A 25,540-nucleotide genomic window follows, 5' to 3' on the forward strand; every position below is an offset into this window, starting at 1 on the left:
TTCCAGCTCCTCCCCCCCTTCTCTCTCTCTGTCTCTCCTCTCTCTCTCTCTCTGTCTCTCCTCTCTCTCTCTCTCTGTGTCTCTCCCTCTCCTCTGTAAAATGAATAAAATAAAATAAAAATAAAATAAAAACCCTCATGATAAAGTGTAAATGAACTTCTTTGCCTATCAGATTGTGGTGAGCTGAAGCCCCGCTCGCTGCTATAGAGGTATAATTCCCGCACCCTTTCTGGGGACAGCCGGACAGCACCATTCTGCTTTCAGACCTGGGTGTAGAGCTGGTGGGCATTGCTGGGTCATGTGATAGTCGTTTCACATTTGAAGAAACGTCACACTGTTTCCATAAGAGCTGCACCAGTGTAAACTGAATGTAAATTCTGACCAGCAGAACCCAGGGTTCCAGTTTCTCCACATCTCCACCCGTACTTGTTACTTTCTGGGTTTGATAGTGATCCTCCTCACGGGCGAGGCAGTATCTCCTAGTTTTGACTTGCAGTTCCCTAATGATTAGTACAACTGAGCACCGTGCCTTGTGCTTGTTGGCCATTTGTATAAATATATCTTTCCCGGAGAAATGTCTGTTAAATCCTTTGCCTATTTTTTAATCAGGTTGGTGATGTTTTTGTTGTCAAGTTGTAAGTTTCAAACTTTTTATTGTAATCCATAAGAAAAAGTTTTACGTTGTAACCTAGAACATGCATAGATATCTATATCTGAAATAAAAGTTTTATAAAATCATTCTTAGCCTAGTTACATCCAGTAGCATTTATGATCAAGTAAACTTTATCTGATGGGGCAAATCACAGGTACACTCTTTTTATATTGACTTGATAACGTAAGGACATCCTTTAATGCCACATCTGGTTTCTTACGTGCAAGCTACTCCATAAATAAGAGCAGTGGGTAAGGAGGGCACGATTGTGGGTGCTGTGCTTTGTGAAATAGCACGTTAGTGTCACTAATCTAATTGTTCAAGAGAGAAAAAAAACTCAAGCAAATCTTTGCTTGTTTTTTTTTCCAGCTACTTTATTACCAGTGTTAGGTTTAATACTGTATCTAACTGAGTCCTGTTTTAGATTTTTTTCCTCAAGTTTGAGTCTGAAAAATGTCAATAACTTGATAGACTAATAAAATGAACACTTGTACACCCTTCATCTGTATCTGCCAGTTAACATTTTGGCAGTTTGGCATTATATTGCTTTTATATGTGTTCATTTTCCCCCTGAATCAATCATTTTAAAGTAATTTGTAGTCATCATGGCACTTTATCCTTGAATACTTTAGGATATATTTCTTAAGAGTATATGCCTCCTTCACCAAATGCCATTTTCACAGTCAAGAAATTTAACATTAATAATAAATGATACCTAATATTGAAGTTCATTTTTAAATTGCCCCATATATTATAATAATTCCTATAAACTGGTTGGTATCTTTCTTTTTTCTTTTTTCTTTTTTTTTTTACAGAGAGAGAGAGAGAGGGGGATAGATAGGGACAGACAGGAATGGAGAGAGATGAGAAGCATCAATCATTAGTTTTTTGTTGCAACACCTTAGTTGTTCATTGATTGCTTTCTCATATGTGCCTTGACCGTGGGGCTACAGCAGACCGAGTAACCCCTTGCTTGAGCCAGCGACCTAAGGTCCAAGCTGGTGACCTTTGCTCAAACCAGATGAAACCGCAGTCAAGCTGGTGACCTTGGGGTCTCAAACTTGGGTCCTCTACATCCAAGTCTGACACTCTATCTACTGCGCTACTGCCTGGTCAGGCTGTTTGGTATCTTTAAATCTGGGGACCAAGTTGGTGGTGTGTCCTCAGGGCACCACATCAAGAAGTCCATAACTGTACTGCCAGTGATGATGTGAAGTCCAGTCATTTGATTAAGGTGGTAGTTGCCAGATTTCTTCATATTAAGGTACTTGGTTTTCCCTTTGTAATTAATAGGTTGTCTATGGGATGATAAATTTGAGTCTATGAATATCCTGTTGCCCAACAATAGTTTTAGCATTTGTTGGTAATTTTTACCTGAATTATGATGGGTGCTAATTCTATCATTAAGTCTATACATACTAGCTGTTATTCTTCCATAAAGAATTTCCCTCTCGGCCCTGGCTGGTTGGCTCAGCGGTAGAGCCTCGGCCTGGCGTGCGGGGGACCCGGGTTCAATTCCCGGCCAGGGCACATAGGAGAAGCACCCATTTGCTTCTCCACCTCCCCCTCCTTCCTCTCTGTCTCTCTCTTCCCCTCCCGCAGCCAAGGCTCCATTGGAGCAAAGATGGCCCGGGCGCTGGGGATGGCTCTTTGGCCTCTGCCCCAGGCGCTAGAGTGGCTCTGGTCTCGGCAGAGCTACCCCCCGGAGGGGCAGAACATCGTCCCCTGGTGGGCAGAGCATCGCCCCCTGGTGGGCAGAGCATCGCCCCTGGTGGGCGTGCCGGGTGGATCCCGGTGGGGCGCATGCGGGAGTCTGTCTGACTGTCTCCTTGTTTCCAGCTTCAGAAAAATACAAAAAAAAAAAAAAAAAAAAAAAAAAGAATTTCCCTCTCTCTCTCTCTCTTTCAACTCTCTTTTTTGTATCATTGTGGACTCAGATTTTCTAATTTAATTTTTATTGGATCCATTTCAGGTTCTCTTCTATATTTCTCCAGTAAATAAATTGGTGGGTGCTCTGATGACTGTGTTATCCCTTTTCCCAGGTAAGAGGGTAGCAGTATATACTCTTTCTTTCCAGTTGCACTGGAACTTTCGATAATAATGCTGGTCAAGGATAAATTCATTAAGAGTTAACGTTTCTATTTTAATATGACATATTCATTTTGACAAGAGTTTTTTTGTTTTGTTTTGTTTGAAATTTCATTATTTTTACTGGAAGGTTTGCAAGTATAGCTTATTAAAAATTTTATATGAGAGTTCAGCTATTTAGAGCAGAATATACAACTCTCATTTTCTTTCACCTCATTTCAGCCAAGCTGTTCTTTGCTATTCTGTGTTGTAGGCATGATTGAACATGGTCTCAGCGACTGTTCTCAGTACAGACCCCGAAAGAGTTTGTCTGAGGACGCTGGACTGCAGGAAAGTAACCCCCCTGCAGGTGACTCTATTTCTGTGTCTGCTCCTAACATTTCAAATACCAACTTGGAAGCTGTCAAGAAAATCATGACCAGAAACCATGGGGGAGATGAGGCCATCAAGACTGAAGAACCTTTGTTCCCAGAAGAGGACAGCAGCAGAGGACAGGAACTCGGTGACAGCAATCAATATCTGAGACCTCCTTCCCGCCCGTCTCCTGAGTCTTCAGAGAGTGACTGGGAGACCCTGGATCCTAGTGTCTTAGAGGACCCCACCTCGAAAGAAAGGGAGCTGGGGGGGTCAGAACAGACAGACTCATTTCCAAAGGGGTCAGTGCCCTCAGACAGTCCTCCAATTACTGTACAACCTCAAGCAAACACGGGCCAGGTGGTTCTGATACCAGGGCTGATTTCCGGTTTGGAAGAGGACCAGTATGGCATGCCCCTGGCCATCTTCACAAAGGTAAAGTTTAATGTCCATAAATAATCTGACAGAGTCCTTTTCAAACTTAACTCTTAGTGTTGAACACATTTTCAGCTCTGAAAGTTTGCCTTGAAAACTAAAATACAGACCAAATGTGTAGTGTTCTGGCTCTGTGACCATAGTGCTCACGGTGGTAAAACAGGAAGATTCTGGAACCTCCATGCGGATTTTTGGAGTTTTTTTTCCATCCTGTTCAGGAAGAACTATTTTATTGCCATTCTTGAATTATTTTTCCAAATGGAGCAGAAAAAAAAGAAATTCCATTGTATTCCTTAGCCAATAAGATGTATTGCTGTCCCTGACCATCCCAGGATCTAAATGCTTGCATTCGTGGTCGTGCAGGCTACCCTAAAGGGCAGATACATCCTTCCAGTAACTAGAGAGAAAGGGAAGGATGATAGTATAGACTTGAACGTGTATTTCTACTCTGCCATACTCTACCGTAAATTCCTTCTGGGTTTATCCAGCTTTACAATTGGGTACTTGCCCGAGTCAGTCTTGCTGAATAGTTAACAGAGAATGCTATCTTGGTCCGTGTCACACCTGTGGGCAGACTCAGAAACTGTCCTGATTGGTTTCATAATTGGACTAAAACGACTAAGTGTAGTCAGTAGCCACAAACTGTGGGTTCTCTGAACATACCTGTGGGTGTTACGACTGCCTATATTTTTTGGAGCCCTTGTTTTGCGGCTGTACCCACCACTTCTAAATGTCATCATTGTGGAGATATCAAGAGGGAGAGTGACCAGAGGGATTTTGTTTTGGTCTGTGAGGTTGCAGAGTCAAGCACAGCTTTGTAAACATACATCTTGTGTGCGGTAATGAACCGTGCTTACTGCGTATTCTATATATTTGTGTGCATTAGACCAGTGCTGAATATAGGATGGGCTTACCACTCTCATTATGGTAAATAGAGCATTTTTAATTTTGGTTTTATGTTTTATTATGTACTGATTAAAATCAAATCTGCTGTTGAATCCCATTTTTAAATACAAATGCTGATTCTCTCATGTCCGTATCTTTGGAATGTGAAATATTCTTAAACGTGAGTTGTCCTTGGGCTCTTTTTCTCTTGGAGATCTTAAAATGCTTGTACAGAAGGAATTAAGTTAGTGAAACATCTTGAAAAGTAATTTCAAAAATAGCCAGAGAGAGACTCGGCTGCCGGGAGAATGTTGCTGACGTGGGGCAGCGAGCTTGGAAGAGAATAACAGCTGACTGGCCCCCTGACTCAGCACCTGAGCAGATGGATACAGATGTCTACAGCGTAAAACGGCTCTCTCTGGTCCGTGGTTCTCTCTGGTGCTTGACGTGCCTGAGGATGCTCCCTCGTGTCAGTCTTAGAGACCAGGCTCACTGTGGGAGTGCAAACAGCAGATTCTGTAACATGCTGGAGCCCTTCCTGAGAGCGGATTTAGGAAGTGTAGGGAAGAAGCGGGTGTTGAGGGCGAGGAGATGGGACTGGAGCGGCTTTCAGGGTTTGAGTGGCCCCCACAGTTTCCATTCCCACCGCGGTGGGTAGGACTTCCTGTCGCTCCACATTCTCACCGACACTCTTGTGGTCAGATTTCTTAATGTTTAGCCAATCTAGTGGTGTCTGTAGCCCTTGGTTCGCTTTTTTTTCAGGAATCACTGTCGGGAGAAAGCATCTTCTGTTTTGGTTGGCCGTGTGGAGTCCCCTCTGGAATATTTGTTCACAGCTCTGATTCTCTCCCTTGTTGTCACTGATTTGTGGGACTTCGTATATTCTAGACACTTTTTCTGTTCATCAATTCTTTATTTTATGGTTAGTGCTTTGGGGTCTTATTTAAGAAATCCTCTCTTACCTCAAGGTCAAACAAACAATCCTAAATTATAGTTTTTGACTTTCACAAACAGACTCCTCCATACAGAGAACAGGCTGACAGCTGTCAGCGGAGGAGGTTTGGGGGACTGGGTGAAAAAGGTGAAGGGATTAGCAAAGAAGAAAGTCATAGACACAAACAGCTTGATGACTCTCAGAGGGAAAAGGGTTGTGGGGGGTAGGAGGCGGGAAGGGCGCGATAAATGGTTATAGGCTTTGGATGGTAATAATAAAAAGTTTCTTAGCTCTGTATTGCCATGTCAATTTTAGGGTCAACTTAAGTTCTCACCTACACAGGTAGAGATTTGGATAGGGATTACCTTTAAGCTCTAGGTAACTTTTGGAGAGCACTGGCGTCCCTGTGACATGGAAGCTTTTGTTCCCTGAACTTGCTTCTCTGACCAGAGGCGACATGAGCCACGGCGGTCAGTCCTGGTCATGGTGTAGCCCTTTCCAAGTGGTCAGAGGTGACGCCGCGGTGTGCCTTCTGCTGCTCTTCAGCAGGTAGATCAGCTCTCAGTAGTTCGACCAGGTGTACCAAGCTGAGAGGTGTGAGGGGAGGGGCATGCTTGTTTTTTAATTATGGTAAAAACAAAATTAACTGTCTTTACCATTTTTAGTGTCTCATTCGGTAAAGTTATAGTCCCACTGTTGTTACAGATCTGCAGAACCTTTTCACCCTGCCAGAGGGGGAGTTATACCCATCAAACACCAACTCCCCGTTCTCTCCTCACCCAGCCCTGGCAACCACCGTTCCTTCTGTTTCTATGAATTTGACTACTTTCCATGCCTTAGATAGATGGAATCATAGAAAACTTACCTTTCTGTGACTGCCTTAATTCCTCTCTTTTGATGGCAACATCATATTCCATTGTGTGTATATCGCATGTTTTGTTTAGCCATTTATCCTTCGATGGACACTGAGCTTGCTTCCGTGCTTGGCTATTGTGAAGAATGCTGCTGTGAACGTGGGTTCAGCCAACATCTTTTCAATGTTCTTTTTACCATTTTATACTGCAGCTCCAAACATGAAAGCTAAAGTACCCTAGGAAAAAGGGGGTGGGGAGGGCTTGGGTGTAGAGGCTGCTTTATGTGGAAGGACCCAAGTTCTCACTGCCACTGTATGTTAAAGACTTAATACGCCAAAGTGGTGGGTCCGCGTCCGGTCAGGGCACATACAGGAATCAACCAATGAATGCATAAATAAAGTGGAACAACAAATCGATGTTAAAAAAAAAGAGAAAGGTTTAGGTTCATTTGATCACCAAAAAAAAAAAGTAATGATGATAAAATGTTAAAGGTATTTTGAATTATTTTAAATAATTTTATAAATATGTAATAAATTTACATGGTCAATATTCACTTTGTTCCAAAGCATCTGCAATAAGTCTCCCTGTCATTCACCTGCTGCTCATCCGCCCTCTCCTGTGGCCACCAACATTGTCACTGTCTTCTGTTTCCCTCTAGGGGTAGTTTATGTATAAATAAATGCATAGGTGTTTCCCTATTTTTATGCCTCTTACTCTTTTTTGAATAATTAGGATTCTGGTCTTTTAGAATTTTTTTAAATTTATTGAGAGAAAGGGAAAGAGAGAAACATCCGTTTATTGTTCCATTTTATGCATTCATTGGTTGACTTTCTGTTTTAAAGATTTTATTTATTGATTTTTAGAGAGAGAGAAAGAAAGGTTTGGGGGAGAGCGGGAAGCATCGACTGGAAGTTGTTTCTTGTAACCACCTTGACCAGGCAGTCTCGGGGTTTGGGACCAGGTCGACACTTGATCCACTGCGCCACCACAGGGCAGGCACATTGGTTGATTTTTGTGTGTGCCCTGACCGGGGATTGAACTGGCAACCTTGCTTTATCGGGAAGATGCTGTAACTGACCTACCCAGTCAGGGAGGATTGCAGTCTTATGCTATAATAAACAATGATGCGATAAATAACTTCTTACAAATCTCATACATGAGCAGGTGTATCTGTAGGATAAATTAGAAGAAGTAGAATGCTGGGTCAAAGAGTATGAATACGTATTTTTAAGGAAAGGATTTTTTTATATTCTTAAAAGGCTTTGAACTGTTGATTTTTAAAACACATACTTCTGAGTTTTCATGATGTTATAGACTTCGCCAGGATTCCACTGTTGACAATAGACCTGTGTTCTCTTACAGTATAAATTATGAATGTAATACTATGAGCAATTAAATTCTTTTATTACGCAGTCAAGGCACATATGAGAAAGCAATCAATGAACAACTAAGGTGTTACAACGAAAAACTGATGATTGATGCTTCTCATCTCTCTCCATTCGTGTCTGTCCCTGTCTATCCCTCTCTCTGACTCTCTCTCTGTTCCTGTTAAAAAAAAAAAAAAAAAAAAAAAAAAAAAAGAAATGAGCTATCAAGCCATTAAAAAAAAGACATGACTAACTTTAAATGTATACTGCTTAGTCTAAGAGGCCAGTCAGAAAGGCTACATACTATATGATTCCAACTATATAACATTCTGGAAAAAAAAATTCTTTTATTACTGTTTTGCAATATAAATCTCTAATAATTAGCAATTCTGAGAGTGCCTTTATCAAGGATTCTAGCTGGGGGAGTGAGTATTCTGTTTGAAAGTGCATTCATTATTGTAATGTTTATGTTTATAAACAGGGAGTTAGCGGACGGGGGTGGGGGGAGTTTGTTTTAAAATATGTATCACATAAAGTAAAGCGTGAACCCTGCACCCTGGACCAGCCGTGTGCATTACTCTGAGGTGCCGGGGTCCTTCCAGCCTGTAGTCAGCAGAGAGTACGGGTTCAGAAGCACCTTACTGAGTATCGCTAAGTCACAGACTTGGATTTATTTTTGCTAGTTACTGGGGAGGCTTTTAATTTGAATAGTTAGTGGGGAGGCTTTTAATTTGAACCGAGAAACAGAGTGCTCAAGTGAGACAACCTTCACGTTAGACTACTTTGCTGAGGTTGACCCTTCCTGGACGACCTTAGCAGGTGGTCTCCATGCAGTCGCAAGCTGAGGGTCCTCAGGAACGTCTCTGTAGTGAGTCCAAGGTCAGCTGCCTTGGGGACGGGGTGGCAGCGGGAGAAGGCTGGGGGTTTCTCTTCCCACCACTAGCTCGCTGGGCGCTCAGAGAGAGGTGGTCACCACACTGCCGGCTTCTCTAACTCAGTGTCACCCCTGCGCTCGCTCGTAGGGGTATCTGTGCTTGCCTTACATGGCCCTGCAGCAGCATCACCTCCTCTCTGATGTCACCGTCCGGGGATTTGTTGCTGGAGCGACGAACATCCTTTTCCGACAACAGAAACACCTCAGTGACGCCATTGTGGAGGTAGGTGTCTGTACGAGTGCCAGGCCCTGACCCCGCTGTCCCTGTTTTCATTTCTTACATGGAATCATGAGGGCACAGGGATAACACTCATAGTGGTAATAACTGCTCCCCGTGCCAGGCGTCCCCGGAGCCACCGGTATATTTGCTGATCTAATTCTCACAACAGCCTCTACAATAGGTATTGTTCCTGCCCGTTTGATACCCGCGAGAGCAAAACAACAGAGAGATCAAACAGCAAGTGTGGGTGAGCCAGGGTCCCAACCCGGGCAGTGTTGTCCCACTGCAGCCTTACAATTAAAACGTGTTTATTGTTTAAATAATTTAAATACTGCTAGCCTGTTTAATGCTCTTCCGCTATCAAGAGCAAGAAGCTAGAGATGTTTGACCTCTTATCAATAGATAAGAAATTTAAATCATTTGTTCAACTTTACAGTTGAAGTAATTTTTTAAGCAGGGGAGGAGGATTTAAGCTACCCTAAGGTTTTTTAGAAAGGAGAGAGAGACGTGCTTCCTGGGGAAATGTTTATAATATATAAGTGAAAAATTGGGGTTCAAAGCTTTAGGTGTTTTGAGGAAGAAAAATATATACACATCTTCCAAGGCAGATGGGAGGCCCACAAGGCTGCCTCAGCAGTACTGGTCACATTCTAGTTCTGAAGTTGGCGGGCGGATTCATAGGTATTTGGTTTATTATACTTTAAAACTAACCTGTAAGTTACACATACTTATTTACATTTCAAATATTACACAATAAAAGTATTCCAGAATATCTGTGCACTCAAAGGAAAAATTTTGAAGGAATTCTACTTAATTATATTCATTTCTGGTTGTGTGATAAAGGTGATACTATACATTTCTATATTTTTTTAAATATGAATTACTTTTGTAATTTGAAATTAAATATGCATATATTTTCTGAACATAGGAAATAAGTCGTTTTTTAAATGTAGAAAGAAAAACACTTGAGTGTAAACACCTCTTTCTTAGGCTCGCCTTTTGAGAATGCTGTTGCTCATATTTTTCATTTCCCGCTCCAACTCCCCAGTGGTTACTCTTGAAAGTGTGGCATGATGTCAGCGTGAATGCCCGGCTCTGACCTGTGCCTGGGTCCCCCCTAGGTAGAAGAAGCCCTGGTGCAGATCCACGACCCAGAACTCAGGAAGCTGCTGAACCCCACCACTGCGGACCTCAGGTTCGCAGATTACCTGGTGAGGCACGTGACCGAGAACCGGGATGACGTGTTTCTGGACGGCACCGGCTGGGAGGGCGGGGACGAGTGGATCCGAGCCCAGTTTGCAGTGTACATCCACGCACTGCTGGCGGCCACGCTGCAGTTAGGTAAGGAGCACACTGCCACCTTGTCGTTTTGTAGCAATTGCAGTGTTTGAATTACATAAGAGATACATGTTCATTATAGAAAAATTGCCTGTAATTCCCTGGTACAGAGGTAACTACTCTTAGCATTTTGAGTACCTTACATCCTTCCAGACCTTTTCTATGCACCTGTTTTGGATTTTAGTTTCGTGGTATTTGTGGTGCTTTTTTAAAAAATGGATCCTATTCGCCCTGGCCGGTTGGCTCAGTGGTAGAGCGTCGGCCTGGCGTGCAGGGGTCCCGGGTTCGATTCCCGGCCAGGGCACACAGGAGAAGCGCCCATCTGCTTCTCCACCTCTACCCCTCTCCTTCCTCTCTGTCTCTCTCTTCCCCTCCCGCAGCGAGGCTCCCTTGGAGCAAAGATGGCCTGGGAGCTGGGGATGGCTCCTTGGCCTCTGCCCCAGGCACTAGAGTGGCTCTGGTCATGACAGAGCAACGCCCCGGAGGGGCAGAGCATTGCCCCCTGGTGGGCGTGCCGGGTGGATCCCGGTCCAGCGCATGCGGGAGTCTGTCTGACTGTCTCTCCCCGTTTCCAGTTTTGGAAAAATACAAAAAAAAAAAAAAAAAAAAAAAAAAAAGGATCCTATTATACATGGTTTTAAAGCTTTGTTTTTCTTTGCAACAGAAACAAATGTATATATAAGGACAGTTGCCACTTTTACCGCTTAGTGTTTCGCCATATGGAAAGACAGACCGGTATTTGGGGGCTACTCATAAACACTGCTTATATGCTTTTAAGCTATGCGAAGGGACAAGAGGGAAATACAAAAAAGTGAAAAAATCACCTGAGTGATTATTAGTCCTTCAAAGTTATTCCCATTCTAAGAAATACTATTCCTTTTCAATGGTTAGAATGGAGCAGGTAAACACAGATCACTCCTGTATAAGAACTATCTCAGTTCCCACAGGAAAAGAAACATAAGGAGACACAGTGAGGCTCCGTGATGAGCTTGTTTCACGGACACCTACGGTCCAGACATTCAGCAGGCAGTCAAGGATTCATTGTTGTCATTGTTAAAAGAGTGTTGAGGTTTTCTTTTTTCCTTTTTTTTTCAATGATCTCTACTACTGTTTTTTTGTTTGTTTTAATTGTAAAATACACATAACCTAAAACTTAACCATCTTAACCATTTCTAAGTGTGTAGCTCCACAGTGGCACTGGGGACTTTCCATGGCTGTGTCAGTGGGGTTTCTAAACCAACCCACCACTGCCACCTCCCACCCGTCTTCACACAGTACACAGAGAGTTTAAACCCAGGCTTCAGGCGTGTTCTTCACGGGGGAAGGAAAGCTACAGAGCAAGGTCTTATTTGTTAATGGGATATTTTTAAACATCTGTTTCTTCTGCAAATAGAGCAGCTGAGACACCCCAATCCAGTCCTGTAACCCAAAGTCGTGTGGTCATCTAGTAAGAAACTCCAGTCTCCACCAGGCATGAGTCTTCGTGTAATTAATTGACCTTTGAAAAAATATTGGCCCAGGTAGCTGTAAGAACCGAATAAGAGCAGCTAGCTTTTTATTGGGGAGAGGGGCCCATTTAGTCCATGCGGGAACCTGTTTTGAGGTCACATCTACTAACTCACGCCATCTTCACAACAATCCTAGAGGTAGACTCCTTGTCACCCTCATTTTACAGAAGAGAATATGAGGCACAGGAAGGTTATTTAAATGGCTTACTCCCCCTCCTGGTAAGAGACGGAGCTGGTATTTAAGCCCTTGTAGTCTGGCTCAGTTCCATGCTGTTAGCGGAAGTTCAGCCCAATGCCCTGTTTGAAGAATAAGTTCTTAAAAGAACTTCCTTGTGCTACGCTTGGAACCAAGTGGATCCTTCTCTTTCCCAGGAACAAACGTCATGCTTCACCTTGAATGCAAGCAACTTGCAGTTAGAATATGCAGCACTAGCCATTGGAATCAGTTCTCCAACCCTTTTCTCTTCTTCCAAGTAGAAGAAATGCTCTGCATTGACATTTCCCCATGATACAGAGAACGCCACAGTTTCCAACGTTAAATACAGAAATTCCCTTGTCTGAAGTATTTTGACAGCGAAACACACGGAAACTATAGAATGACCTCCACCAGATAGTGAGACAGAGGCTAAAGAAGAGAAAATAGTGGCTGAAAGAACCAAATGATGTTCATTCCAGTGCTTTTCTTAGGACATACGGCATCTGTGAGAAGCTAGAAAGGTACCCTACTTGCCCGCCCCCTATGTAAACGCGAGTGTGTGTGCTCACTGTCCAGGCTGTCGTTCTGTTTAGTAAACAGTACTGTGCCTCCTAACCTTGGGAAGGAGGATGTGGACATACTCTGGAGTTGCAGGAGCCTTGGACAGTCTGGGTCCAACCTCTTTTCCAGTTGGGAAAAGGAAGTTCTGAGCGATTCAAGTGACTTGCCAAAGGCCACACAGCTTCTTCTTCTTAACAGGACACTTGGAGCTAGTAGACCCAAGGCTCCTGACACCTGGTAGACTCCCTCCCCCAAAACCAGGGGCGCGACGGGGGAGAAACTATTCCTTTACCCTTTCTGGTTGCTCATCTTCACACCCCTGACTGGCTACAGTCCAGCTCAACTTTCAAATATTTACTTGACAGATAATGAGAAGATACTGTCGGACTACGGGACGACCTTCGTCACCGCGTGGAAGAACACTCACAACTACAGAGTGTGGAACAGCAACAAGCACCCGGCCCTCACGGAAATAAGCCCTCAGTAAGCACATCTCCAGACCGGCAGGCAGAGCACACAGTACCTGGCCTCCTGTGCCCCCTCTAGTGAAAATGCTGTCCTGACTTGTCTTGAGGACTCTCCTGAAGTAGATTGTAAAGGCTCCCAGGTCCAGAAAAGCAGCTGGAAACAGTTTCGTATTCACACTTCTTACTCAGAAAGCACAAAGCGTTTTGGAAGTCCGGACGCTTGCCCCAGCCCTCTGGTAATTCAGACAGGAAGTGCTGGTCCATAGTGATGCTCAGTACATATGGGTCTCCTCCCCCTCCCCCTCCCCCTGGACCTGGACTTTAGAAATCTCTTTAATTTTTATTTATTGATTTGAGAGAGAGATATATCAATTTGTTGTTTTACTTATTTATGCATCTATGTGCCCTGACTGGGGATTGAACCTGCAACCTTGGTGAGTCGGTGGATGCTCTAAGTCTAACCAACTGAGCTGCCCGGCCAGGGCTGGACCTGTGCTTCAGCAGACGGTCAAACAAGACGGAAATAACCACTGGTTAAACTGAGAGGTTATTCTACCTTTTTTTTTTTAAACTGAGGTTATTTTAAACCATGAAGTATGAAAAACTAAAGTTGATATTTGAACACCTATATATGTGGTCAAAACTAGCTTCCATATGAGATGCTAAAATTCAACAAAATTTAATTCCTGTCACAATATTGAATGTTGACTAGACAGACTTTGGCCTGAAAGACATTTGAAAATAATGTCCTCTTTGTGTGGAGGGAACAGGCTCGAGTCTAGGGAGATCAATTGATACAGTGTGTACAGGCTGGGACCTTATTTTTTTCCAAATTAGAAGTTTTAAATGTTGGAGTTTTTTTGTTTTGTTTTGGTTTGGGTTTTTTTATGATACAAGCATACACTGAATGTTTTCCTTTGTATTTTAAGCTTTTACTTGGTGGGAATCGAACAAAAATCAATTTTGTACTGACTACCATATTATTTGGAAGCTAGGGACTTAGCTGCCTGCAGGTATGGTATCAGTGATGCTAGAAGGGATATTCCTTCCCACACAGAAAAATCCAGATGTTTGTGTCATAGGAACTTGGGGAGCATCGACAAAAATGAGATGGTGTCACCTGGCCTGTGGTGGCGCAGTGGATAAAGTGTCCACTTGGAACACTGAGGTCCCCGGTGCAAAACCCTGGGCTTGCTACAGAGTGATGCTTCCTGCCCCCCCCCCCAAGTGCTCTACCTCTCTCTCTTTTTCTCTCATACCTCTGAAATTAATAAATAAAATCTTTAAAGAAACAAAAAGGCCTGACCTGTGGTGGCGCAGTGGGATAAAGCCTCGACCTGGAAATGCTGAGGTCGCCGGTTCGAAACCCTGGGCTTGCCTGGTCAAGGCACATATGGGAGTTGATGCTTCCAGCTCCTCCCCCCTTCTCTCTCTCTCCCTCTCCTCTCTAAAAAAGAAAAGAAACAAAAAGAATGAGGTAGCATAGCAGGGTTCTAGAGAACATGTCTATTAAATTTTATATCTGTCAGAAATGAGGCATGCTCTCCCCACTGGGAGCACGCCCATGCCTTTCCTGCCCTCTCTGCTTCCCCCACAGGCATGCATCTCCTGAACTGTAGGGGTCCCCAGGAGACCTGCAACCAGGGGAGCGGCGGGCAGCAGCAGCTCGTCCGGTCCCGTCCCAGGCTGACCCCTGAACCGGTCCCCGAGGCCCCTTTTCTCTGCCTCCCCAAGGAGCCGACAGCAGCCCTGGCTCACTGCTTTCCCCTGACGTTCCTAAGAGCCAGGCAGCCCCGCCCCGCTCTCTCCTGCTGCTTCTCCTGTCCTAGGCCCCTAAAAAAAAAGAAAAATGACTAGGTTCAGCACCAATTTTGGTGAATTTAGTCATCATACTGAGCAAAAGCAGAAACCTATGTTGTCATTTGAATGTGGTGAAAACAGAGAATTACAAGGCAAAAATGTTAATAGTATTAAATGAAAGGGCTGAGACTTTGGCGTATTCTCCGTCGCTAACCACAAGGCCTGTGTTCTAAAGAGCGATGAGTGGAAGCAGATGTGGGTTGGTCAGCCCCTGGCAGTGCTGTGGCAGTGCTGGGCTGGGGGTGGGGTCTGCCTGGATCGTCCACAGCGCAGCAGGGGGGGGTCCCACATCTTTTCCCGTGGCCCTGATAACCCGCTCAGATCTCTATCCACTCACACATCTGCCAGAGTGCCTTTAACTTGAACCAGCTCTATAGATTTTATTGCAAATCCATAAGAGGCTTAGCTGGCATAGGTTTTTAAAGAATGTAAAACAGTACTTTGAAAACGTGTAAATAAGCCTGACCTGTGGTGGTACAGTGGATAAAGCGTCAACCGGGAATGCCTAGGTCGCCGGTTCAAGTCCCTGGGCTTGCAGGGTCAGGGCACACACAAGGAGCAATGACGATTTGATGCTTCCCGCTCCTCCCCCACCCCACCTTTCTCTCTCTCTTTCTAAAACCAATAAATAAAATCTTTTAAAAAATAGTTTAAAGAAAAGTATAAATAAGTGAGGTTATTTAGATTAAAGAGGAAGCTGCAGAAGGACCTGAAATATATATCCAGGAAGTCGTGCAGGTATGACGATCAGCAGAGTTCCCCAAATTCAAACAAAGCATGCAGTCTCCGGTTATCGGGGGCATAACTGAGAAGTGCTGCACACCAACTGTAAGACATGAGTGTGTGGCTCCCCTTCTCCACTCGAGATCAGAGAGGGCAGTCTGCTGACTCCCTTCATAAGCGGCAGGTATACGCCCTCCTTTCCCAGAATATCAAGAATGATTATGTAATCTTTCCATTTTTTTCAGCCTGTGATTCAGGAATCCAGGGGGGGGGGAAGATTATTAACATGCATTGTATGGATAGTAAAGAGATTTGTCATTTGAAAAGCTATAAAATAACATTTTGATGTTTTTATAATACGCTACAGATTTCACAAGGGTCACTTTCTTTGTTACACATTGACAGGGAGACCCCCCTGAGTATGAGATAAGAATTTGGATATTTATTGACTCCTTTCATACTGTAACTTCAGTTAAAGATGCCTGTTTATATATATCTATATATGTGTGAGTGTGTGCATATATATGTACACACACTTTTTGCCTTTTAAATATATTTTAAGCCCTGCCTTTGGAGTTGTTTTTCTAATAGAAAGTACAGATTTTACACATCTGTCCACAGCCTTTGCGTGACCAATGGCACACGTTTGTAAGACAGCCAGATTCAGGCTGTGGTCCATGGCCATGGCCTCAGTCCCAGACTTTAACCCTGACTGTCCTAGGGAGGAGCGTTCTAAAAAATGTTGATAATTGAGCCCCCCAGCCAAATAAATCACCATCACTAACACACACACACACACCGCAGAAAAACACCCTATTTCACGAGGGAGGAGACCCGCTCAGAGGCCCCTGGGGCTCTGGGCAGAGAGCTGTGGTCAAGCCCGTGGGTGACGGGTGCAGGGTCGCCCCGCAAGGCTCACTGATGCTCCCTGTGACAACTCTGTTTCGCAGTTTTATTGGTAAAACACTCACAGTCCAAACTCAACTTTGTTTTACAGCCATCCCTTCCAAGGGCAGTACTCCGTGTCAGACATGAAGTTAAGATTCTCACAGTGAGTATTTCGAGAACGCACTAGGAAAATTCTTACGTCTGAATTGATGCCATGTGTCGCATTGCTAATTGGGAATTGTTTTTCTCCACTTGATAGACTTGAGCTTCAAATAGTAACCAAACATGCTCATAACAGTCCCCAGCTCAGCGGTGTCTGTGTCAGAGTGAAAACACTGCTGTTCCCTGAGGAGCGGTGTGAACTGATCCCAGCGTTCGCTGCTTTTATGCTGGTGCAGTAGTGTTGGCAACTCATGACTGTTGGGAGAGTTTACCACACACCCTACGTCCTTACCACTTTCTAGTTCATCTGCATTTTTGTTCAGTATTTTCTGAAAATTTGCATGCTTAAAATGTTGGCAGATTAAGACATAATAATGAATAATTTTTCTTTTCTCAATAATTCATTTGGGGGATGGTGGTGTGTGTGAGGGAGATATTATTTTTAAATTGTGTTTAACACTTCTTTCCTTTACTCAGTTCTGTTCAAAACAGTGAACGTGGCAAGAAAATTGGCAGTGTCATGGTCACAACCAGCCGGAATGTTGTACAAACAGGAAAAGCTGTAGGTAAGGCATACATTTAGCTAAGAATGGATTGGAATCCTAACACCTCTCTTCTGGGCTCTCAATATGTCATTGATAAAAATGTAAAGTTGTAGAGATTGTGTATCACGTAATAATACAAGGTGATTCCCATAGTGGAATACAGAAGTTTTTGTTTTGTTTTTAATTTTTGTCTTATTTGTTTTTTTTTTTAAAAGTGTGGCACGAGATAATATCAAAGTTGAGCAAATTTTTGCCACATCTAATGTAGGGGTGACAGCATTTTTTGATGAGTTCACTGTTCCATTACCAGGATTCAGGCTTCACTGGAGTTTCCCTCCATAGTTCAACTTAGATGAAATATACAAGTTCTATGAAAGACTCAGTTTTCAAAACTGACTCAATAAGAAATAGAAAATCTGAATAGCCCTATTATCTATTAAATAAATAGAATTAAATATTTAAAAACCTTGTGGCAAAGTTTTTAATTTAACCCGGTCCCAAATGGCTTTCCATATGATTTTTTTTTTTTTTTTTTTACAGAGACAGAGAGAGGGATAGATAGGGACAGACAGATAGGAACGGAGAGAGATGAGAAGCATCACTCATCAGTTTTTTGTTGTGACACTTTAGTTCAGTGGTAGTCAACCTGGTCCCTACTGCCCACTAGTGGGCGTTCCAGCTTTCATGGTGGGTGGTAGCAGAGCAACCAAAGTATAAATAAAAAGATAAGATTTAACTATAGTAAGTTGTTTTATAAAGATTTATTCTGCCAAACTTAGCGAAAATCAAACATAAAGTACTTGCTTGATAAGTAATTATTATAATATGCTTTAACTTGCTGTAACTCTGCTTTATAAATTTTATAAAGTAAAGTTACTTCCCTACTTTATAAATCACCATTACTGTGGAACTGGTGGGCGGTTAGAAAATTTTACTACTAACAGAGATACAAAAGTGGGCGGTAGGTATAAAAAGGTTGACTACCCCTGCCTTAGTTGTTGATTGATTGCTTTCTCATATGTGCCTTGACCGTGGGCCTTCAGCAGACCGAGCGACTTTGGGTCCAAGCTGGTGAGCTTTGCTCAAACCAGATGAGCCCGCACTCAAGCTGGCGACCTCGGGGTCTTGAACCTGGGTCCTCGGCATCCCAGTCCGACGCTCTATCCACTGCATCACTGCCTGGTCAGGCAAATTTTATCAGACATTTAAGGGTTTATAGTAACTTTATACAAACTCTTTCAAAAAGTGGTGGATAAGGGAATATTCCCTAACTCATTCAGTGATGCCAGTATTCCCTGCTACCAAAGCCACAAATGGTATGCTATATATACTCTTCTGCACCTTCCTTTTTTTACTTAAAAATTTTTAGGATAGTTTCATGTCCGTTCTGAAGAAATTTCTTGTTCCTCCTTTTCTTTTATTATTATTATTTTTTTTTTTTGTATTTTTCTGAAGCTGGAAACGGGGAGAGACAGACAGACTCCCGCATGCGCCCGACCGGGATCCACCCGGCACGCCCACCAGGGGCGACGCTCTGCCCACCAGGGGGTGATGCTCTGCCCCTCTGGGGCATCGCTCCGCCGCCGACCAGAGCCACTCTAGTGCCTGGGGCAGAGGCCAAGGAGCCATCCCCAGCGCCCGGGCCATCTTTGCTGCAATGGAGCCTTGGCTGCGGGAGGGGAAGAGACAGACAGAGAGGAAGGAGGGGGGGGTGGAGAAGCAAATGGGCGCTTCTCCTATGTGCCCTGGTCGGGAATCGAACCTGGGTCCCCCGCACACCAGGCTGACGCTCTACCGCTGAGCCAACCGGCCAGGGCCGTTCCTCCTTTTCTATGTATTTACCTTCTTATTTTTTAAAAAAATGTTTATTGATTTTAGCAAGAAAGGAAGGGGGAGAGAGACAGAAAGAGACAGAGAGGAACATAGATCTGTTTCTGTATGTGCCCTGACCAGTGATGGAACCAGCAACCTCTGTTTTGGAATAATGCTCTAACCCAGTGGTCCCCAACCCCCGGGCTGCGGACTGGTAATGGTCTGTGGGCCATTTGGTACCGGTCCACAGAGAAAGAATAAATAACTTACATTATTTCCGTTTTATTTATATTTAAGTCTGAACGATGTTTTATTTTTTAAAAATGACCAGATTCCCTCTGTTATATCCGTCTAAGACTCACTCTTGACACTTGTCTCGTAAGTTCAACAATTATATTTAAAAATATCACAGTTTTTACGCCAGTCGCATAATTTTATTTTGTGCATTTATCCGTCCCACCCTAAAGGCTGGTCCGTGAAAATATTTTCTGACATTAAACCAGTCCGTAGCCCAAAAAAGGTTGGGAACCACTGCTCTAACCAACTGAGCTATCCAGCCAAGGCTGTCTTTTTATTTTTAATATATAATTTAAAACTTAAAGAAATGGTACAACAGTTTACAGGAATCCCCAGTTATCTCAGGATTTACCAATTATTTACATTTGCTTTGTCACATCAATATGTAACAATAGGACTTAGCTCCTGATAGAAACTGACTAACCCATACTGAACACAGTTCAGGAGCCCCGGACAGGGTGATCTCTCTGCAGGGGTCCTCATAGCTTTACTGTCTAAATACCTGGAGAGCCTGACCTGTGGTGGCGCAGTGGATAAAGCGTCAACCTGGAAATGCTGAGGTTGCTGGTTCAAAACCCTGGGCTTGCCTGGTCAAGGCACATATGGGAGTTGATGCTTCCTGCTCCTCCCCTCTCTCTCTCTCTCTCTCTCTCTCTCTCTTTCTCTGTCCCCTCTCTATAATGAATAAATAAAATCTTAAAAAAAAAAAAAATTAAATACCTGGAGATAGGCAGGGTGAGAGAACCAGTCTACAGACTCGTCTTAGAAGACAAACAGGGAGCACATAGCCCCTATCACTTGGTTCATTTTGTTACAAAGGAATGGGATTTAACATTTTATTCCATGCAACATTAATCATTTGAGGTATCATTTTCTTCCATGCAACATTATGCATTTGACTTATTTGTAATTCTTAGTTTTTTGTTTTTTTTAATTTTTTTTTAATTTTTTTAAACTTAATTTTCAACGATGCTGCAGCTGATATGTAAATTCTAAGGTCAGTTCTGCTCTTCTACACTCCCCTCTCCAAGAATAGAGGGAGTATGTGATACAACGTAAATAATTTCACTTTAGTGTCAACTTTTGAAATAATGTTCTTTAAAACAAAACAGACCTGAGGCAGGTGGAGCTCTGCGTGTCTTCATATAATGCAACATTGTTCGCAAGCAAATTTCCCTAAAGCAGCCCATCCACTCTTGCCTAGGTGTGTGGTTATCAGTAATCAGCTCCGATTTAGAGTACAAAGAGCACATGGACATGTTCAGCTCTCCGCGTGGTTCTAATGCACAGCCGCACTGGACACTGGCCAAGCATGTGGGCATTGAGGAGGGAATTTGCTGAGTACCTCCAGGATGCTTAGGAGCTGGCTGGCTCTTACACCCAGAAATCATCCCATTTCCTATCAGACTGTCTCATGGAGAAGGACTGTTTTGAAACTAGAAATTTAAATGGCATTTTAATAACTATTAACATATCAATGTATTACTGTAAATTACCATGTATTCGATCAGCATTGGTTTTTCTTGGTCTCTTAACACGAGTGAAGGCGGTTTTCCTTTTGTTTTCCCTCCTTCCTTCCAGGGCAGTCCGTCGGAGGAGCTCTTTCCAGCGCAAAGACAGCCATGTCCTCGTGGCTGTCCACTTTCACCGGTCCCAGCCCTCAGAGTCTCCCCGAGCCGCCCAGCGGGAAGCCCTGAGTGGCCGGCCACAGGCTGCTGCTGCTTTCTTAGGTTTAAGTGTTCCCTGACTGTCTGCTGCTCCGGACTGTTCCTCCTCATCGGCCACGGGTCCACAGCAGGGGACCGATGCGTCGAACTGTTTACATGGACGGTCACCTCTGTCTAAATGAATGTCACAGGATGCTGAAAAGATGAACTCACAACCGTAGCAGGGATGGCGTCCAGGTTGGGGTTTAAATTGACTACTTTTATTTCAGTCTGAGCCTGATTGAAACACAGTGTCCCTTCTAATGATTTTTCGAGTTCTGATAGTTATATATTTGTTTACTTTAGGAAAGTTTTTACTTATGAAAATTTTGTTCTGTTTTTCCGTTTGAATAGCTGGATGGTCACTGTAATTTATTAGGGCTAAAATTGTTATATTAGAATTTTAATTTCTCTAAAGTTGGCCTACATGTGCTTATAAAGTTAAGGGGCCATATAGTCCAGCCCTTGGTTATTATTTTGCTTAGTTATAGGATGATTTTTGTTGTAGATTGGTTGGTTTTCTACCGACAAACTATTAGTTGCCTTCCTCCTGTTGACGTGGAAGTCCCAGGTGGTAGATCTGAGGATGGAGTGTTTTGTTTCCTGTTTAATTTATTCGTTTCCAATCCTAAGCATTTGCTGCGAAGCATCAAGGAGTGTCGCTGTGCTTTTGCCTTCTCTTCTAATTGTTCAAGTAGCTGTGCAGAGAAATAGCATAGTGACAGGTACCGCTGTGTTGGAGCGGTTGAACATACATATTTAGGGCAAGATTTTAAAAGATCAGGGTGTTAGTTCTGTCGACTCTGCAATCTTTTACAACCATTTTAAACCCACAGTTTGTGCCTTCTGTTTCTTCTTTTGAACAGTTTTCCATTGGGTGTTTACGGACCACAGGTGTTTTCTTAGTCTTACTCTTCATAAAGCTTCTCTAGGCACTTGGGCTTTGCTCCTTTGATGGAAAACCCTCCTGTAGTCAGTCCTGCCCAAAAGTAATTTTCAAAGGAAAGCAAGACCATCTGTAAATATTAAATAGAAATCTCACCTTAGCTCACGTGAGGAAGCGAGGAGCAGGACAAGGGAACTACGCCACACCAGTCGTGTTTCATCAGGGACATCTGCTTTCGTCTTAGACGTGTGCACACCTGTGCTCTCTACCGAAGACTTTGCCACAGCCGGACCCCAGTGTCTGCACACTCAGCTCTTGTTCGCTGTTCATGGGGACATTGGATGGGTGTGCGCAGGGAGTCTTCACAGGGAAGCCACTGCTTGTTCAGTAACAAAGGATACTTGGAAGATACGTAGTGAGTATAATCTACTGATGATGTAAAGAGCGTTGGGAAAAGGAGGATGACACTTTGTTATATTTGACTCATCCCTTAGGAAACGTTAATGTGACCTACATCCTTCTAAGGCAAGTGAAATGGTCAGAGACATAATCTAAACATCCCCAAATTTTCCAGCTTATGTTTCAACACAAGTCTAACAAATCTAAAGGTGGACACACAAGACAACATGCAGACAAAGTAGTATAGATTGTATACCTGAAACCTATATTTTATCAGTGTCACCCCAATAAATTCAATAAAATTTTAAAAATTAAAAATAAATATAAACAGTGTTTAATTATATAAAAAAATAATTCAGTGATAATAAACTAAAGGGCTTACTCCATTAATTCCACTTCTGCTAGGAAAGTTAACCTCAGGAAATACTACTTTAAGAGAATACCAAACAGACCCTTACAAGGTACTCTAATCAGTGTCACACTGAGACTACAAAACATCCCTTCTAACCTTTTGTTTCATGAGGCCACATCATTGGTTGGAGTGACAGTGTATTAGTGTGCGACTATTACCTGTCAACGGCCAGATAGTCACAGTGTAGCTCTGCAAGGGGTCGGCCAGCAGCTACTGGGCCATCGTTCAGTCTGTGTGGCTTGTGTACTTGGGTCATCCACACTTTGGAATCCCACCGAAGTAAAAAGCTATGTGAAATCTAACTTTGCCTTAGTATCCCATGTTCCCCTTTTTAATATCCACCCTAAATGAACTTTCTCTTAGTGTTTCTAGTTAAGAGCTCAAAGTAGTCATTTAACTGGCTTTTAACATAAAATGAGTATTTCAGAAGGCAGCACTTTTTTTTTTAAAGATTATATTTACTGATTTTACAGAGAGAGGAGCAGGGAGTGAGAGGTATCAATCAGTGCATAGTTGCTTCACTTTAATTGCTCAGTGCTTGTCATAGCTGCCTTGACCGGGCAAGCCCAGGGTATCTAACCAGTGACCTCAGTGTTCCAGGTCGACACTATCCACTGCGCCACCACAGGCCACGCGGAACATAGTACTTTTGTCAAAGAAGTGGTCAAGGCGCCCTGGCCGGTTGGCTCAGCGGTAGAGCGTCGGCCTAGCGTGCGGAGGACCCGGGTTCAATTCCCGGCCAGGGCACATAGGAGAAGCGCCCATTTGCTTCTCCACCCCTCCGCCGCGCTTTCCTCTCTGTCTCTCTCTTCCCCTCCCGCAGCCAAGGCTCCATTGGAGCAAGGATGGCCCGGGCGCTGGGGATGGCTCCTTGGCCTCTGCCTCAGGCGCTAGAGTGGCTCTGGTCGCAATATGGCGACGCCCAGGATGGGCAGAGCATCGCCCCCTGGGGGGCAGAGCACCGCCCCTGGTGGGCGTGCCGGGTGGATCCCGGTCGGGCGCATGCGGGAGCCTGTCTGACTGTCTTTCCCTGTTTCCAGCTTCAGAAAAATGAAAAGAAAAAAAAAAAAAAAAAAAAAAAAAAGTGGTCAAAAGACCGTAACTCTCTTTCCTTCAGGTTGTGGAAGGTGTGAGGGTTTTCAGGACCAGAGGTCTTCAGGATGTGGTTGGCAGGAGCCCTGGACAGCCAGCACAGCTGAAGGCAGGAGCCTGGCTGCTCATCCTGGGAGCCTGTGTGCTTGGGCTTGGCCTCCAGACTGAAGCAGTGGCCTCTCTTCAGCCACTGGCTCTGTGGGCCATAGGAGCCGACACGGGGCCGTCTCAGGCACGTCGCTGTAAAGGTGTTTGCCACCTTTGGTTGCCACCCTTGCTCGATGCTTTTATTTCTAAGTACTGAGTGTCTGTCAGTAGGCCTGAGGGAACCAGGGTCAGCCAGGCCTTTTCAAGGTGTGTCAAACACACTGAGCGCATCTGCAGCTTGGTGGTGGCCTGTTTGTCTAGTGACTTAAAAGTAGTGTGTGGAGCCTGACCTGTGGTGGCGCAGTGGATAAAGCGTCGACCTGGAAATGCTGAGGTCACCGGTTCGAAACCCTGGGCTTGCCTGGTCAAGGCACATATGGGAGTTGATGCTTCCTGCTCCTCCCCCCTTCTCTCTCTCTGTCTCTCTCTCCTCTCTAAAAATAAATAAATAAAATAAAATAAAATAATTAAAAAAAAAAAAAGTAGTGTGTGGAGCCCTGGCCAGGTCGCTCGGTTGGTTGGAGCGTTGTCTGGATGCACCCAGGTGGTGGAGTCATCGTTCCACACACAAGGACAGATTGATGGTCCTGTCTCTCTCGCTGCCTTCCTCTCTAAAATGATTTAAAAAATTTTTTTTTAGAAAAGAAGTAGTGTTTGGAAAAAATCCCTGGCATACAGTAATGACAGTGACATAGGTAAGGAAAAAGAGTTAAAGCTGCTGTGTCTTGGATGAGGTGAACAGAAAAGGTTGCATGCATATCAAGACAAGGCTTAGAGTTATTCTGCATCTGCCTTTGGTGCATATAACCAGTATAGTCTGTCCCCAAACCCATCAGTCACTTATTAGACCCCATGCTTTAAAATAATCCCCATTGATGTCCTTTTTAAGAAACAGCAGCAATGTCTTTGGGCACAAACCAGACCATATGGTGTGATTTCCGCAACCTAATCTTGCATCCTGGGATCTCTGTGAGGCATTAGATTTTTCTGAGAATAATACAGTTTGGAAAGGCAGGGAGAAAGCAAATTAGGAAGAAGGAGGAGAAGTAAGCAGTGCCTGCAAGGCTGAGGAGTAAGGTACTTAAAAATCTCACTGGAAGTATTTCAGGAGCAGTATTTAATATGCTAAAGGTTATAAGACTCCTTTTACAAAGATGCTGACCCTCTTATCTGCTAGTTACAAGTTTAAAAGGAAGCTGTAAGGTGATCTTCCTGGCAGGCAGGTGGTGTCTTCATTTTGTGTTTTGTGGAAGTTAGTGATCCTTTTCCCTGCGGTGGGTGATGAGTTAGGGAGCCCTTGGCTCTGGAAGAGGCCTGGAGACAGATCCCAAAGCTCAGGAACTTGTATCTGCTTCGGCAGTCTGGGAAAGGAGCCGGCAGCTGCTACAGGTCTCTTGCTATTTTACTGGGGATTTGGTTTGGACTATTGAAATGGCATCAACATTTGCATGCTCTGATTCTTCGACCAGAGGTGGCTCGGTGCCCGTGGCCTTTCTACCCAGTTCTGGGTGGCCTTTCAACAAGAGAGAGGACGCAGCCCCCAGTTCTAGAAGGTTCTAGAAGATGCATCTAGAAGATGCTCGTCATTTCCCCTAGTGCAGTGTGCCACTAGGAGTCTTCTCATTCCAGATCTTTGAACTTCCTAACATTGGAATTCTTCTCATACTCGCCAACATTCCATAAATAGTTGTCAAGGACAAAGCAAAGGAATGTGGCTCTTCATTCTTTTCATGGAAGTTACTTTGTCCACATGACTTCCTGCTTTCACAGGAAAGAAACCAGCTCCCTTGTATGCTAACTCCAAAATTATAGGATTGT

General features: G+C 43.8%; 1 protein-coding gene across 1 annotated transcript in view; it reads left to right on the forward strand.

The window, feature by feature from the left end:
• The window catches only part of AVL9 (AVL9 cell migration associated), a 39,366-nt gene extending 16,449 nt beyond the window's left edge, over positions 1 to 22,917 (forward strand). The window contains exons 9-16 of the mRNA XM_066239036.1: positions 2,625 to 2,694; positions 2,994 to 3,529; positions 8,592 to 8,726; positions 9,845 to 10,064; positions 12,692 to 12,809; positions 16,374 to 16,427; positions 16,904 to 16,992; positions 20,662 to 22,917. Coding sequence (XP_066095133.1) covers positions 2,625 to 2,694; positions 2,994 to 3,529; positions 8,592 to 8,726; positions 9,845 to 10,064; positions 12,692 to 12,809; positions 16,374 to 16,427; positions 16,904 to 16,992; positions 20,662 to 20,777 — 1,338 coding nt within the window. The 3' untranslated portion in view covers positions 20,778 to 22,917. The remainder of the gene's footprint in view (positions 1 to 2,624; positions 2,695 to 2,993; positions 3,530 to 8,591; positions 8,727 to 9,844; positions 10,065 to 12,691; positions 12,810 to 16,373; positions 16,428 to 16,903; positions 16,993 to 20,661) is intronic.
• Positions 22,918 to 25,540: the final 2,623 nt, after the last annotated feature.

The sequence above is a fragment of the Saccopteryx bilineata genome, chromosome 7, assembly GCF_036850765.1.
Source record: "Saccopteryx bilineata isolate mSacBil1 chromosome 7, mSacBil1_pri_phased_curated, whole genome shotgun sequence".
Classification (NCBI taxonomy): domain Eukaryota; kingdom Metazoa; phylum Chordata; class Mammalia; order Chiroptera; family Emballonuridae; genus Saccopteryx; species Saccopteryx bilineata.